Source organism: Muscardinus avellanarius (genome assembly GCF_963383645.1).
Source record: "Muscardinus avellanarius genome assembly, chromosome: 21".
NCBI lineage: Eukaryota > Metazoa > Chordata > Mammalia > Rodentia > Gliridae > Muscardinus > Muscardinus avellanarius.
Window position 1 is genome coordinate 1,956,376 of NC_137807.1, and position 15,647 is coordinate 1,972,022.

General features: G+C 51.4%; 1 protein-coding gene across 1 annotated transcript; it reads left to right on the forward strand.

The window, feature by feature from the left end:
- The first annotated feature begins 2,419 nt into the window (after positions 1–2,419).
- DENR (density regulated re-initiation and release factor) lies at positions 2,420–14,800 on the forward strand. Its single transcript, XM_080717488.1, has 7 exons — positions 2,420–2,531; positions 7,573–7,592; positions 9,047–9,131; positions 11,467–11,550; positions 13,034–13,150; positions 14,399–14,538; positions 14,603–14,800. The coding sequence occupies exons 1-7, from the start codon at positions 2,426–2,428 to the stop codon at positions 14,645–14,647; spliced, it is 597 nt and encodes a 198-aa protein (XP_080573614.1). The 5' UTR covers positions 2,420–2,425; the 3' UTR covers positions 14,648–14,800.
- The last annotated feature ends 847 nt before the right edge of the window (positions 14,801–15,647 follow it).

Sequence of the window (15,647 nt, forward strand, 5' to 3'; positions counted from 1 at the left end):
CTGGACAACCATTGGTGGGGGGGGGAAAGGGGGCGGGGGGGAGAGGGCACCAAATATAGTATAAATGTATACTACTTATGTTCAATAAAAAATTGTTAAAAAAATAAATAAAATAAAATAAAATTCTTTATTTTTTGAAACAGGGTCTCTTTTATTGAAGAGAATTGCCAGGGTGGAGTCCACGCTGGATGATTATCTGGTGGTAAAGATAGTGCCAGATAGCTGAGTTCACACACAAAATATGTCATAAACGGAAAATTAAAGGGTGGTTAGCTGTGGCCGAGGATGAAGTTGGTGGTGAAGGAGGGAACCAGGTGGGTGTGGGTGAAGTATAGAACCAAACAGGAAAGAACGTCTCCATCTACAAACTTTTTCCTTTTCCTTTCTTCCTTTTTTCCTTCCTTCCTGTATAGGGAATTGGACTCGGGCATTCTGCCTCTGAGCTACAACCCGATTTTATTTGTTTGTTTGTTTGTTTGTTTTCATTTGGGAACAGGGTCCCTCTAGGTCCTGAGGCTGGTCTGACACCTGTGATCCTCTTATCTCAGCCTCAGCACACTTCTTTGGTTTTTCAATCCTTAACCCCTCCACTCTGAAAGCGGACTGTTACTATCTCCACTTCACAAATGGATTTCGGGCTGAGTATGCATATGAGGCTCCCCCCCTCAAAAAAAATAAATAGATGGCAGCAAATCTAAGACACTGTGCATGGTTATGTCTAGCAGATAGGATCGATTAATTCCAAACTAGAACATATATAAGGATAGATATATCTGAAAGATACCCATGAAAAGTCAGTGTGGTGAGATTGTGGGCGATACTTCCCTTTCAAGAATAAACCCTCCTAGCCGGGTGTGGTGAGTGGTGGCGCACGCTTGTCATCCCAGCATATCGGAGGCTGAGACTGGAGGATCGCGGTTCGCGGACAGCCTCAGGTACTTAGCGAGGCCCTTTGCAACTCAGTGAGACCCTGTTTCAAAAGGAAAAATAAAAAATAGGGCTCAGGGTGTGGCTCAGAGATAGAATGCCCTTGGGTTCAATCCTCAGTACTTCAAAAAAGAAAAAAAAAAAAGAATAAGTAAATAAATAAATAAATAAACCCTCCAGTCTGGTGCGGTGGCGCATGCCTGTAAACTTGGGAGACTGAGACAGGAGGATGGCAGGGTGGAGGCCGGCCTTAGAATAGAGCGAGACAGCGACCTAAGGAGACCTTGTTTACAAAAATAAACAAGGGTGTAGCTCGGACGTAGACTGCCCCTGTGTTCAATTCCCAGCACCATAAAAATAAAATAAATAAGCCGGGCGTGGTGGCGCACGCTTGTCATCCCCGCGCTTGGGAGGCGGAGACAGGAGGATCGAAGCCAGCCTCAGCTTCTTAGTGAGGCTCTCAGCAACTTAGTGAGACCCTGTTTCCAAATAAAATCTAAAAATAAATAAATAAATAAGTAAATAGATTTTTAAAAAAACCTCCAATGTAGGCTACAGTGAGATTAAACGCAACGCCCCATCCAGCTGCAATCGCCCCGCCGAGAGGGCGACTTGTCCAACAGACACCCGGGCCGGTTCCCAGGGCCTATTAATAGGGAATCACGTCCGCGTCAGGTGCACGTCCCGCGTTCCCATCTGCGCGCGCACCGCGGACGTCCCCGCCTCTCCAACAGGTAGCGAGCGCCGCCTACTGGCCGCCGGGCGCTCGTCGGCGCGGCTCCGCCCTCCGGCCAGACCGCGCATGCTCCCCAGCCCCGCCCCGCCCCGCGCCCAGGTGTCTCGCGATACTTGCGCCGAGGCCGCTGAGATCTCGCGATAGAGGCCGGTTGTCTCGCGTGAGCGCGCCCGGGGTGGGCAGGCTCGGCCGGCGGGTTGGGGAAGCGCACTCGCATGTGTCTCCGGCGCCGGCGGGAGCGGCGGGAGCGGCGGCGGCGGCGGCGGGGGCTGTGCGGCCGCCTGGGTAACGAGCCCCGTGCCTCTCCCGCTTCTCGGAGGTCGCGGGGGACGCGAGGGAGGCTGCGGTCCCGCCGGGTCTCCACCCCGCCCGCAGGGTCCCCGGCGTCCTCCGGCCCCTCGGACCCGCCGCGTTCGCGCCCCCTCCTGCCGCTGCCGCAGCTCCCTCCCGGGTCCGCAGGCTCGGCCGCCCCCCCGGCCCCCCTGCCGACCCCGCCGCCCCGCCCCGCCTCCCCAGCTCCCCACCTTCACCGCCCAGGGCGCTCCCGCCGGGCTGCGGACGAGGTAGACGTGCCCGAAAATGGCTCGTGTCTCCCGAGCCCGGGGCAGCTGGTGGTCTCTCTCTTGACAGAGGCTTGGAGCAGCTTTGGGGGCTGGGGGAGGCATGGCCAGGCCGCGCCCCGGTGCTGCCCCTCGGCCCCCCACCCCCGGGTTAATGAAGTTAATGAAGATGTGTTGCTCTCCTCGTTTCCAGGTTTGTGAAATGGCTACAGACGTCTCCGAATCCAGCGGGGCCGAGTGCAAAGGAGAGCCGAGGAACAGTGCCAAGTTAGATGCAGATTACCCCCTTCGCGTCCTTTATTGTGGAGGCAAGTGTTGGGAGGCTCAAGATGGGTTTTTCTTCTCACTGTATTTTAATGCCCTGATGGTTCCATGTTGGGCCCAATTAGGCTTTTAGTCGCTGTGTGTCGAGAGGTGAAACCTTCAGCGGGGAGCGGGCCTTCAGGAGAGGAGGCAGGGGTTAACAGATTTTCCCTGTGTCATTTTTCCTTTTTAGTACTGGGGATTCAACCTAGGGGGAATTCTGCCTCTGAGGTACACTCCCAGTCCTTTACATTTTGGAACAGTGTCTCGCCAAGTTGCTGAGGCTTGCCTCGAACCTGCCATGTGTCTTAGCCTCTCAAGTACTGGGGTTGCCATGAGCACTACCGCGCCCAGCCCTATCTCTGGAATTAGCGTCTTGCTGCGTGGCATGGAGGAGCTCACAGTCCAGTTGAAGCAGATGTGAAAACAGGTGCTTTCAGCTGGATGTTCCGTGCTAGTCTGGCTGTTAGAGGAGGGTCTCTGGGAAGAGGCTGTGTGAAGGGATGGTGAAGAGGACTTAGGGAAGGGCGTCCTTGAGCAAGTGAGCAGCGCTGTGAGGAAAAGCTTGAAGCTCTGCTGAGGTGAACTGAGCGGCTCTGAATTCGTGCAGAGTATAGGATGGCGCCATGCAGGGAGCAGATGAGTGGGCTTGGAGTGAGGAGGCCAGTCTAGGGGAAGTCGTCTTGGTTTGAGTAATAACTGGATTTGCCTTAAGAGTTTTTCCTTCGTTGAGCCCCCCCCCCTTTTGGTACAGGAATAATCGTGTATTGTCAATGCTTTATTTTATTAGTGTCTTAGAAAACTACAGGAAACTTGAAGATAGAAGGAAGTAAAAGGGCAATTAGTATTTCCCAGGAACTGTTCGGAGCGCTCACCGTGCCTGTGATGCTGCAGGTGCTGGGAACTGACTGATGAATCAGTCACCAGGTCCTTGTTCTCATGGACTGGGAAGGCAGTAGATCTCACCTGGGATGTAGGTGCCGTGGAGCAGCAGCTCGTCCTTTATTTGGTGTCTTTCGTAACAAAATTCAACTTGCGTGCGGTCCCTCAGCAAGAGAGTAGGCAGGGGAGCCTTTGGTAGGAATGATTGAGTTTTTTAGGGTGTTTATCGTCTGTGTCTTTAGTGTCATGAGCCAGGGTTTGCATTCTGCCTCCAGCAGCATGTTACAGGTAGTGGTCTTGGGCAAGGTACTTGATTTCTCTAAGCTTCAGAGGTCTATTTTATTTGTAGTACTGGGACGAAACCCAGAGGCACTCTACACTCCCAGTCCTGTTATTTATTTATTTGTTTGTTTGTTTGTTTGTTTTGGTGGTACTGGGGTTCCTGGAAGCCCTTCTACGTCCGGGCTACACTCCCAGACTTTTTTTTTTTTTTTTTAAACAGGGTCTCCTAAGCCAGCGAGGCTGGCTCCAAACCTGCGCGATCCTCCTGTCTCCACCTCCCAAGCGCGGGGATGACAAGCGTGCCCACCACGCCCGGCTATTTTATTTTTTTGCGGTACTGGGGATTGAACCCAGGGGCACTCTGCATCCAAGCCCCTTCCCCCTCAGCCCTGCTTTTTATTTGGAAACAGGGTCTACTACGTTGTGGAGTCGTCACTAAGTAGCTGAGGCTGGCCGTGAGCCTGTGGTCCTCCTGTCTCAGCCTCCCGAGTACTGGTTTAAGTGTGCGCCATCACACCCGCTTCTAAGGCGGCCTTTGAAGCACCGCACTAAGTCTTGATTTTACCGCACTGATAATTCGTGTCGATGAGAAGCCTTGACTTTTTTAAGAAGGAGATTCTTCTCACCTCTGTCTCTGTGCTGGTTCTTGCAGGCAGTCCGTTGAGCGGGGTGCCTCCTCCCCGGTGAGTTTAAGGCCTGGCTGTATGGGAAGCGCTTGGGCAGAGTAAATGCTGGATTGGGAGTTCTGGGATGGGAGGGACGTGCTGAGGAGGAAGCAGGGGAGCTTCTGAGGGAGTGGGCCTGCGAAGCCTTCGGTGCTAGGAGGATCGACAGGAGCGCTGTGGTGGCCCGGGCGTGGTGGTGCACACCTGTCGTCCCAGTACTTGGGAGACTGAGAGGATTGAAGATCTGTAGCCAGCCTCAGCAACTTAGGCCCGTCACAACGGAGCGAAACTCTTTTCCAAACAAAAAACGGAAAAGGGCAAGTCCTGGGTTCCATCCTTAGTACTGGGAGGCGGAGAGGAAGGTAGCAAATTTACAATGGCATTTTCGGGGGAGACGGACGAAAGAGCTAATTGGAGCAGAATCATGATTTAGAGTGTAGCAGGAAACCGGGGTGAGAAGATTGGGGTAGCTCCTGGGGGATGCTCCCTCTTCAAAATTCAGACTTCAAGCTGGGCGCGGTGGGCACGCTTGTGATCCCAACGCTTGGGAGGCTGAGACAGGAGGATCGCGCAGGTTCAAAGCCAGCCTCAGCTACTGAGTGAGGCTCTTAGCGACTCAGTGAGACCCTGTTTCCAAATGTAATATAAAAATAGGTCTGGGAGTGTAGCCCGGAGGTAGAAAGCCCCTGGGTTCCATCCCTAGTGCCACGAAAAAAAATTCAGACTTCAGATGTTGACGTCTGTCTGAATTTATTTTATTTTTCTTGTGGTGATGGGGGTGGCACCAAGGGCTTTACACTGTTAGGCAGGCAGGCACTTTGCCACTGAGCTGACCCCAGCCCTTATCAGAGTTTAAATCCTGGTGAACTTGGCCAGTCCCCTCATTGGTGGCAGCAGAGCCTCCTTCAGGCAGCTGCAAAGAGGGGTAGCCGAGGTGGCGGCGCATGCCTGTGTCCCGGGAGGATGGCAGGTAGCCAGCCTCGGCTACGTGGGCCCTCTGCAACCTGGTGAGACCTTGTTGCAAGACAAAGGCTAGACTAGGGTGGTGTTGCACGCTCGTAATCCTAGTGCTTGAGAGGCTGAGACAGGAGGACCGCAGGCAGCCAGCCTCAGCCACGAAGGCCTTCTACAACCTAGTGAGGCCTTACAGCCTAAAATAGGACTGGTGGTAGGGCTTAGAGGTAGAGTGCCCCTGGGTTCAATCTCCAGTAAGCACCAAAATAAATAAACAAGAGGGAAAATGAAATAGATGCTGTGTAACAATGTTTGGCAGGTGGTAGGTTCTCAGTGAATGTTATCTGTGTTCCTCACAGCCAGACACTTCATAGTTGCTGAAGTGGCTTCACGTTCCCCATCGTCTGTGGGGCAGCTGTTAGTTTCTTGAGCAGGAGATGTAACTGGAGAAGATTAATGCTTTGTTATTTGGAGAAGAGAGAAACTGAAAAGCCAGTTCCAGAAATGTACATGTGAGGTAAATGAGGCTGTCGTTACTGTGGAGGCAGTGTAAAAGGGTAGAAGGAGGGCCTCTTGAAGAAAAGAGGAGACATTTAATACTGAAAAAAGAGCTGAGTGTGGGGCGCAGGCCTGGTCCCCATTCTTGGGTGGCTGAGACTGGAGGATCCCAGGTGTGAGGCCAGCCTCAGCAACTTTGCGAGACCCTCAAAAACCCAGTGAGACCCTGTTTCAAAATTAAAAATAAAGCCAGATGTGGTGGCCCACACTTGTATTTGTAGTACTTGGGAGGCTGAGACAGGAGGGTCACAGGTTTGAGGCCAGCCTCAGCAAGTAGTGAGACTCCTTAACCTAGTGAGACCGGGTTTCTAAATAAAAATAAAATAGGGCTGGGTGTGTGGCTCAGAGGTAGCATGCCTCTGGGTTCAATCTTCAGTGACAGTGACACACACACACACACACACACACACACACATAAATAAGTAATAAACTAGATGTGTTGGCTCATGCCTGTAATCCCAGTACTTGGGAGGCTGAGGCAGGAAGATCACAGGTTCATAGCCAGCCCTCCACAATAAATTAGGGCTGGAGGTATAACTCAAAGTAGAATGCCCCTGGGTTCCATCCCCAGTACCACACACAAAAAAGAAAGCCTGTGCGAGTCCGATAGGATCTGTTTGCTGTGTTCTGGAGGGGTCGGTGAGCTAGCACTGCAAGGTGGAAGCGATTGGAAGAAAAAGAAAGATGCCTTTCCCTTCTACCTGATGAATACTGTCCAGGGCAGTGTAGGTTTTCATCCGATTTATAAACAGTCTTAAGCTATTTGAACAAGCTGGTGGTGAGGTGGGTTAGGCACCCTTTGGGATTGCCGCAGCAGCGTTGTGTAGGTGTGTGGCCGCCGTCGGGCAGTTCTCGTAAGCAAGCGGGGTAGCACTGACAGCGCCGCCGCGGAGGGAGCCGCGTGCGCAGGCTGAGAGTTCACAGAGCCCCTCTGGTGTGGAGGGCCTGGGCGGGCTCCCGGGGAGCACTGCTGATTGGCAGGGCCCCTGCCGCCCATCTCCACGTAACACACCAGGTAAGTGTTGGCGAACGCTGAAAGACAATACCAGTGCGACTGGCAGAGAGAAAGGCTGGGGATGGTGCAGGAAGACAGCTGGGCAGTCGTGGGCATCAGGGAGGACTTCGTGGAGGTGGCCGCCGTGGGCTGGGGAATCTAAGGGAAGGGAGCTTCCTGCAGGCACAGAGGACAGAGGGCGGACGCCGCGGGCAGAGGAACAAGGGCAGGGAGGCGGCAGAGTCAGAGTTGGAAAACTGTTAGGCAGCCGGGCATGTGGCACACACTCGTCAGCTTGTCGTCCCGGTGCTCGGGAGGCTGACTGCGGGCCGGGTTCGCAGCCAGCCTAGGGCTGGGGATGGAGCTAGGAATGCACCTGAGCCCAGTCCCCAGTGCCGAAAAAGATAACAAGGAGAAAAGGCGAGGGAGCGGGGGCGGTGGCACACACCATATTCACAGGACCTGGAGGCCGAGACAGGAGGCTTCCACTTTCAAGGCCAGCCTTAGCAACTTCGAGACCCTGTTTCAAAATAAAAAGTAGGGCTGGGGATGTAGCTCAGCGGTAGAATGCCACCGGGTTCAATGTCCACTACCACAAAACAATAAAAACTTCAAGGAAAAAGTGGAAAAGAAGCATTTGTCAAGTATAATGGTTATGAGCCCGCGTGTTTAGATGTTAACATTTCGATTCTCTTTTCCTCTCGCCCCCAGTCTGTTCATTACCAGTAGAGGTAAGTCTTTTTGCATTTTTTCTCTTTTTTCACTTCTGCATTTGAGGTCATGCTTGATTTTAGAGCTAACCCAAGATTGAGCTAGCTAGGTGGCTTGCTTGCTTGCTTTCTCTTTTTCATTTCCCTTCCTCTTTTCTTCCTTTTTTAAAATTTTTTTTGGAAGCACTGCATCACTGAGCTACGCCTCCGGCCCTTTTTGTTTTGAAACAGGGTCTCTGAGCCGCCCCGGCCGCGCTCCTGCCTGAGCGGGGGGCCTTGCTGCTGCCCGTTTAGTCCTGGACGCCTGGGCTCAGGCGATCCTCCTGCCTTCGCCTTGAGCAGCTGGGACCCGGCTCGGCTTATACATGCACTACTTTTTTTGGGGGGGCTACAGGGGATTGAACCCCAGGGAATTTTATCTCTGAGCTATATTCCCAGCCCTATTTTGTTATTTTATTTTGAAACGGGGTCTCCTGGAGTTGCAGAGGGCCTCACTAAGTTGCTGAGGCTGGCCACGAACCTGCGATCTTCCCGCCTCACCTGCCGTGTACTGGGATGACGAGCATGCGCCACCGCCCGGCTGTTTGTTTTGCACTTGGCTTTATATTTTATTTTGGGGTTTTTTTTTTTTTTGCATGGAGCTGACAAATAGGCAATGAAGCGAGGGTAACCCTTAAGCCAAAGCTCACATATCTGGGCAGAGAAAAGAAAGGGCAGCGTAGTCCATCCGCGACCTTCTGTGTCGTTTCTGTGGGCCAGCCAGGAGAGCCAGGAGGCGCTGGCGGCGAGCGAGGAGCAGGTGTCTGCCGACGCTTCTTTTTTCTAATGGTCTTTCTGTTCGATGGAGAGGGAATGAACAACCGTGGAGATGACGTGCCTAATCCTCCTGCCCCTTTTTATGGCACTGGGGATTGAACCCAGGAGCACGGAGTGGTATCCCCAGACTTTTTGTTTTCTTGAGGTAGAGTCTCGCTAAATTGCACGTTGGCCTTGAACTTGCCTCCGCCTCCCAGGTTGCTGGGATTAACTGCCAGATGCCACCCAGTCTTCTACTATCCTTTTTGAGTTCTAGTTTTTTGATGGGGCTTTTCCTGTTTGCCCACAGGTTTATTCTTGTGGATTAGAAGTCAGGCAGAAGTCATTGTTTCTGTATAGCAATCTAGGGAATGATTTTTTTTACTAATATGTAAATATTGGTTGCTGGGCGTGGTGGCACACGCTTATAATTCCAGCATTTGGGAGGCTGAGACAGGAGGATTGTAGTTCGAGGACAGCCTCAGCTGCTACTTAGTGAGGCCCTGTGCAACTCGGTGAGACCCTGTTTCAAAATAAAAGAATAAAAAATAGGGCTGGGGGTGATGCTCGGAGGTAGAGTGCCCCTGGGTTCTATCCCTAGTACCGCAAAGTAATAAGTAAAGATGAATAAAAGGTATTGGTTGAAATGCTCTGTGTGACTCTGTCTTTTTCCTTCCCAGTACTGTGAATACATGCCTGACGTTGCTAAATGTAGACAGTGGTTAGAGAAGAATTTTCCAAATGAATTTGCAAAACTCACCGTAGGTATGAATGTTTTTTTTCTTTTATCAATCTTGCATACCTAAAACAAACATGGCGTTAAAGATAAGCAATTTCTCCTTTCATAGGCTACTATAGAATTTCATTATTCTCCACTAATTGTAAGTTGATGTACGTTCTGTCCGAGAGGATAGATGTAAGGATCAGCTGACAGCGTGAGTGAGCGAGGGTGAATGCGCGTTCACGTTTCCTTTGCGCACGCGGTAGGATGCCGGTTGTTTTAGGTTCTGAGGATAACGGGGGACACAGAAGAGCGACTTGTGGAGGTTACAGGAGGGAAGCGGGCAAAGCCTGCGTTGGTGTTGGTAGTGGGCAGGAGAGGGGTAGACAAGCACCCATGCTTGGGAATACGGACGTTTTATTTTTTCTTGTGGGCAAAAGGACTAGCCATTTAGCAGGGCTGATTTAGCTGAAAAGATGGCATTTGATCAAAGACCTTTGGGAAGAGGAGGTGGGCCACTTGGAGACAGGGAGAGAAGGGCTCTGCGGGCGAGGGCAGGGCCGGACGCCGCCCAGCGTGTGCCGCCCAGCATGCGGGGGGTGCTGGTTCATCTCCAGCACTGTAAAGGACAAGAGATGTCAGAGGGGCCCTTACGTCTAGATCAGATCAAAGGATGGGAGAAGAGTTGATATGAAGTCGGGGGCACAATGGCCGACCACAGGTTGTAGACCAACTCTGGGCTTTCACTCTTATTTTTGTTGGTGGTGGTGCCGCTGCATTCTACCTCTGATCTACGCCCTCAGCCCTGCTTCCATTTGGAAACCGTCTCGCTAGGTTGCCAAGAGTCTCAGTACTTGCGGAAGCTGTCCTTGAACCTGTGATCCTCCTGTCCCGCCGCCCAGCCCTGGGATTGCAGGTGTGCGCCCCACGCCCGGCTTGCTGCTTAATTTTTAAATTGTATCCATGAGGCACAAACCTCTAAGCCTGATGATGACTAGTCGGGGTAGGAGCTGCGTGGTCACCCCCTGGTTGGTCAGACCCCTCAGAGCTGCTGTTGTGAGCAGTGTCTGCTGTTGGCTCTGAGCGTGGCCCGCCCAGGTCACAGCTGTGACTCGGAGGGTGGGATGTGGGGAGGAAAAACTCTTATCCAGGACCAGGTGTTAACTAGATGGATGAGCTTTGTGGTACTAGGGACTGAACCCTGGGGCATTCTACCTCTAAGTTACACCCCCAGCCTTATTTTATTTTTATTTTGAAACAAGGTCTCACTAAGTTGATAAGAATCTCACCACTTACTGAGGCTGTCCTTGAACCTGTGATTCTCCTGCCTCAGCCTCCCAAGTGCTGGGGTTGCTGGCGTGAGCCCCACCCAGCGCCAAGATGAGCATGCGAAGATGCTGGGGCACTCCGGCAGGGCCGAGCGGCTCCTCCGTCATAGGGCTAAGGATTCTCGCATCTCCAAGACTTCATGCTCTGTTACCGTCATTTAACTGTGTCAGCCTTCTGGCACTGTAATAGATACCTGGAAAGATGAACTTAGGAAGAGAAGGGTTAGTTCTGGCTCTGTTCTAGAGGGTTCCCACTGGCGGCTCTGTCGCTCTTGAGTCAGGGCCCCGCGGTGGGTCTGGCAGAAGCAGGAACGGCTCGCCCTGGGCCGGCAGTGTCGTGCGCGGCTGCTTCCCAGGAGCCGCGGCGAGCTGGGCCTGTCCCTGTCCTCACGGGGACACCTAGTCATAAGTTGGTTATTTCTGTGCTGTTATTTAGTTAGCTGTTAGGCGTTATTTATGAGGCAGCTGGAGAGAAAAGCAGAGAGCTCCTTCTACTTCTGCAAGCCTGCTCATAGAAGCCTCTTCTATTAAGTTCAAACAAAGTGTTAATGTCAAGCCCAGGAGACACGGAGAGCAGTTGTCACATGGAGAAAAGAGCCATTCTCGGCACACGTCAAGGACAGACACGGGTAAAGAAGGACTGTCTGTCTGGTCTTGTTTCTGATACCGGGACCTTGAGACAGCCCAGCGTGCAGGACTTCTCTCCCCAGCCCTGTGTGCTGCCGGAACGGCCTGATTGACCACGGAAGCCTAGCCCCTGGTGGTCCAGCACAGGGGACACTGATTCAGAGGCACTCCCGCTGGCCCCACTCCTCAGTCTCACTTCCTCAAGCGCCTCTCGGGAACTCGGCCTTCCACACCTGCCTGGGCACACCTGGCAAACCGAGCGCGTCCCGGTTGACTTGGGACTCGACTCGATGGGATGTGGCGTACGGTCATTTCCACCCACTTGTTGGCAAACGTCTCCTGTACAGGAGGTCGCTCTGGGCTGGTTGCCCCTCCTGCAGTAGGAGATGACAGTAATGCTCTTGGGTTTCATTTTCATATCTAGAAAATTCACCCAAACAAGAAGCTGGGATTAGTGAAGGTCAAGGAACAGTGGGGGAAGAAGAGGAGAAGAAAAAACAGAAGAGAGGTAAGACCGACCCGCACTGACCCAGGCCGCTAGCCTCCCTCTGCTGTGAGCGACGGGGACCCCACACGCGCCACGGAGGGCACAGCCCTGCCTGGGGCTCCTGATGGGCAGCAGCACGGCCTGGGCTTCATTGGTACATCAGACCTGAGAAAACACACGCTTAAGCCAGGCGCACGCTTGTAATTCCAGCATTCGGGAATTCGGGAGGCTGAGACCGGAGGATCGTGGTTCGCAGACAGCCTCAGCTACTTAGTGAGGCCCTCTGCAACTCAGTGAGACTCGGTTTCAAAATAAAGAATAAAAAGTAGGGCAGGAGGTAGAATGCCCCTGGGTTCCATCCCCAGACCCGCAAAGAAAAAGAAAACACACACGCTTGCTTCCTACGAATATAAACTGCAACCAGGCAGCTAAGATTCCTGTGTGTGCTGTTTGAGTGAAATCAGCACATTTATTTAGTTATTTATTTTTGCCGTACTGGGGATTGAATCCAGGGACATTCTGAGCTACACCCCCAGCCCTGTTTTTTATTCTTCATTTTGAAACAGTCTCATCAAGTTGCAGAGAGCCTCGCTAAGTAGCTGAGGCTGGCCGCGAACCTGTGTCCTCCTCTCTGTTGACAAATACTGGGATGCCAAGCGTGCACCGCGCCGCCCGCAGATCAGGACGCTTACATAAGATGCCATCCTCTCGTTTCTCCCTCTTTCTCCTCCTTTTTTTTCACTACTGGGAGTTGAACCCGGAGGAGCTCTACCGTTGGGCTATATCCCCAGTCTTTTTTGCTTTGAGACAGGATCGTGTTAAATTGCTAGGTTGGCTTTGAATTTGAAATTTTCCTCCCTCGGCCTCTGAGATTACAGGCAGGCATGCCTCACCATGCCCGGTCTCTTGTCACTTCTTTTTTTTTTTTTTTTTTTTTTTTTTTCCTGTGGTACTAGAGATTAAACCCAGGGGCATTTTACCTCTGAGCTACACCGCCAGCCTGGTTTCTTTGTTTGCTTGTTTGTTTGTTTACTTATTTATTCCGGGTCTGGGGATGGAACCCAGAGGCATTTGATCTCCGAGCTACACCCTCTGCCCTGTTTTTTATCCTTTATTTTGAAACAGGGTTTCATTAAGTTGTGGAGGGCCTCACTAGATTGCAGAGGCTAACCTTGAACCTGTGATCCTCCTGTCTCAGCCTCCCACATACTGGGATTACAAGTGTGTGCCACCACTCCCGGCTTTGCTTTTTTTTTTTTTTTTTTTTTTTTTTATGAACCATTTACAGGACTTTGCACTTTAAAAAACCTCCTGCCAGGCATAGCAGTGCTTGCCTGTCATCTCAGTACTTGGGAGGCTGAGGCAGGAGGACCAGAGGTGGAAGGACAGCCTCAGCAGCTTAGGGAGACCCTGTTTCAAAATAAAGGGAGGGAACAATTTTAAATACTTAGTTTTCTATAATGATAAGACACAAACAACTAATATAAACTCTTTCTTAATAAAGGTGGAAGGGGTCAAATAAAACAGAAAAAGAAGACCGTGCCACAAAAGGTCACCATAGCCAAAATTCCCAGAGCGAAGAAGAAATACGTAACAAGGGTGTGCGGCCTTGCAACTTTTGGTGAGTCAGACTGAAGCTTGTTTTGTAGTTACAGCTGGGGATTAAGTAGGTTTAAGACGAATGGGCTATATTCTGTCCTGCTCTGTCTCTCTCTATCTGGTATGAAATTAGTAGGTCTATTTTAGCTAAAAAGAACATAAAGTTTCTAACTGTCGCTTCAGAAAACCTTTTACAGAAATATTAAGGCAGGCGAGCTGGTGCCGGAGCGGCCGTAGTCGGAGGGAGAATTCCCCGGGTCCAACCCCTAGTACCAAAGAAAAGAAATTCTAAACTCTCGTGGAGAGGGCAGTGACACCACTTCGCTCTTTCTGGATTTCCTGTTTGGGTACTTTGTGTAGGATGAGGAGGACGGGTAGGATTCCTCTCGAGCCGTCCTGAGGGTTGCAGAATGGCCTGTCAGGGAAGACAGAGGTCAGGGAGTCTGAATGTCTGTTTCAGTGCCTTGAAGATGTCGACCCAGGTCTCTTCATGGGACAACAGACATTGAGCAATAATTACGGGGGCCATGTATTTATTTATTTATTTGCAATATTGAGGATTCAGTACCTCTGAGCCTTTGTGTGTGTGTGTGTGTGTGTGTGTGTGTGTGTGTGGTGCTGGGGATTGAAGCAAGGGGCCTTCTACCTCCAGGCTACACCCCGACCCTGGTTTTTTTTTTTTTGTTTGTTTGTTTTTTGTTTTAAAGTACTGGGGATGGAACCCAGAGGCAATCTACCTCCGAGCTGCACCCCCAACTCTATTTTTTTATTCTTTATTTTGAAATAGGGTCTAAGTTGCAGAGGGCCTCACTAAGTGGAGGCCGGCTGCGAACCTTGATCCTCCTGTCTCGGCCTCCCATGTACTGGGATTACAAGCCTGCGTCACCATGCCTGGCTTTTGGGCTGCATTTTAAATAGTAAAATTGTTCTGTTGTGAGGAAAACTAAACAAAAGAGCATCATTCTGCTTGGAAGCGTGCGTGTGTGTGTGTGCGCGCGTGTGTAAAGCTCGGAAGTAGAGTGCGTCTGGATGATTTTGGTCGTGCTATTTGAGCTAGGGAAGGTATGAATGCCGCCATTTCCGTATGCTTAGCCTTTACTGACCTTGACGAGGATGTCGACCTAAGCTCCGCCTCTGGAAGCCATCGGCACTTTCCGTTTCATGAACTTAATTAAGATGCAGGTGAAATTTCAAAATGGTAAAAGACCTTTGCTGCACAATTCCATTTACAGTCTTGCACTTTCTTTTTTGGAACAAAAATCAACAACAGAAATTGATCTTAAAGAAGCACAGAGATTTTTTGCTCAAAAGTTCTCCTGCGGGGCCTCGGTCACCGGGGAGGACGAGATCATCATTCAGGGGGACTTTACGGACGACATAGTGGAGGTGGTTCAGGAGAAGTGGCCCGAGGTGAGTGCGCGCGGGGCGGGCCGCGGGGCGCGGGCGCGGCTCACGGCCCGCTTGTGTTCCCTAGGTGGACGACGACAGCATCGAAGACCTCGGGGAAGTCAAGAAGTAACCGCGCTCGCCGGGCGCCGCCGTCCGAGCCGAGCCGAGGCCCGTGGACAGATGTGTCTCTATCTGCCTGGCAGTAAAACTCTGGGCACCTCGGCGGCTTCCCCGAGCTGTACACGGCTGCTTGGTTTTTTATTGCCAAAGTCTCGTCAACAAGGAAGCCCGTCATGTTTACGCATGAGTCGGAGTTTAGTTAAATAAAAGCTTTTGGTCATTTGGTATTGACTTTTCTCTATAAGGTTTTCTTTGGGGAAAGTGCAGTGGGCGTCGCTGCGGTGCCGGGCGTCAGGGCCTGGGCCGTGCCGGGAAGCCCTCTGCCCCGAGCCGCGCAGCCAGCACCAGCACTGTCGGCCTTTCGTGGGAAGCGTTTCTGTTGGTTTTCTTGATGAGTAAAAACAGCGAGTTTTAAAAGGAATTTGAATTTGGCTTCCTTTCCAGAAATGTGTCTCCTTGTTTCTTTGGCACAGTAGTTTCTAGATGGGTGAGAATCTAAAAGATTTGTGCTTGGATTTGTTTTCATTGGTACCAACAAAGTCCATTTAGTGAGTAAAACATACACTTAGAGGACTTGTTCAAGCTGTTGTGGGGATTACTTGGTAAAAATGTATTAAAGGCCTTAAAACCGTATGCACTGTTCGACCCTTAAGTTACTTCTTTGATACTATCCTGAAGTAATAATCATTCTTGCATATAATTTTTGGATGAAGCCAGGTGTGGTGGCCCACGCCTGTCATCCCAGTCCTTGGGAGGCCGAGACAAGAGCGCAGGTTGCCGACCAGTGTCGGCCACTCTAAAGTCATCTGGAATGTTAGTGAGACTGTTTCCAAATAGAAGAATAAGATAAAGCCGGTGGCGCATGCTTGTCATCCCGGCGTTCGGGAGGCTGAGGCTGGAGGATCATGGTTCGCGGACAGCCTCAGCTACTTAGGGTCTCTGCAACTTAGTGAGACCCTGTTTCAAAATAAAGACTAAAAAAATAGGGCAGGGGGTGTAGCTCAGAGGTA

Coding starts and splice junctions, on each gene's coding strand:
- DENR (XM_080717488.1), top strand. CDS start 2,426: ATGGCTACAGACGTCTCCGAATCCAGCGGGGCCGAGTGCAAAGGAGAG. Junction 2,532..7,572: donor TCGCGTCCTTTATTGTGGAG/GCAAGTGTTGGG, acceptor TCTCGCCCCCAG/TCTGTTCATTACCAGTAGAG. Junction 11,551..13,033: donor GAAGAAAAAACAGAAGAGAG/GTAAGACCGACC, acceptor TTCTTAATAAAG/GTGGAAGGGGTCAAATAAAA.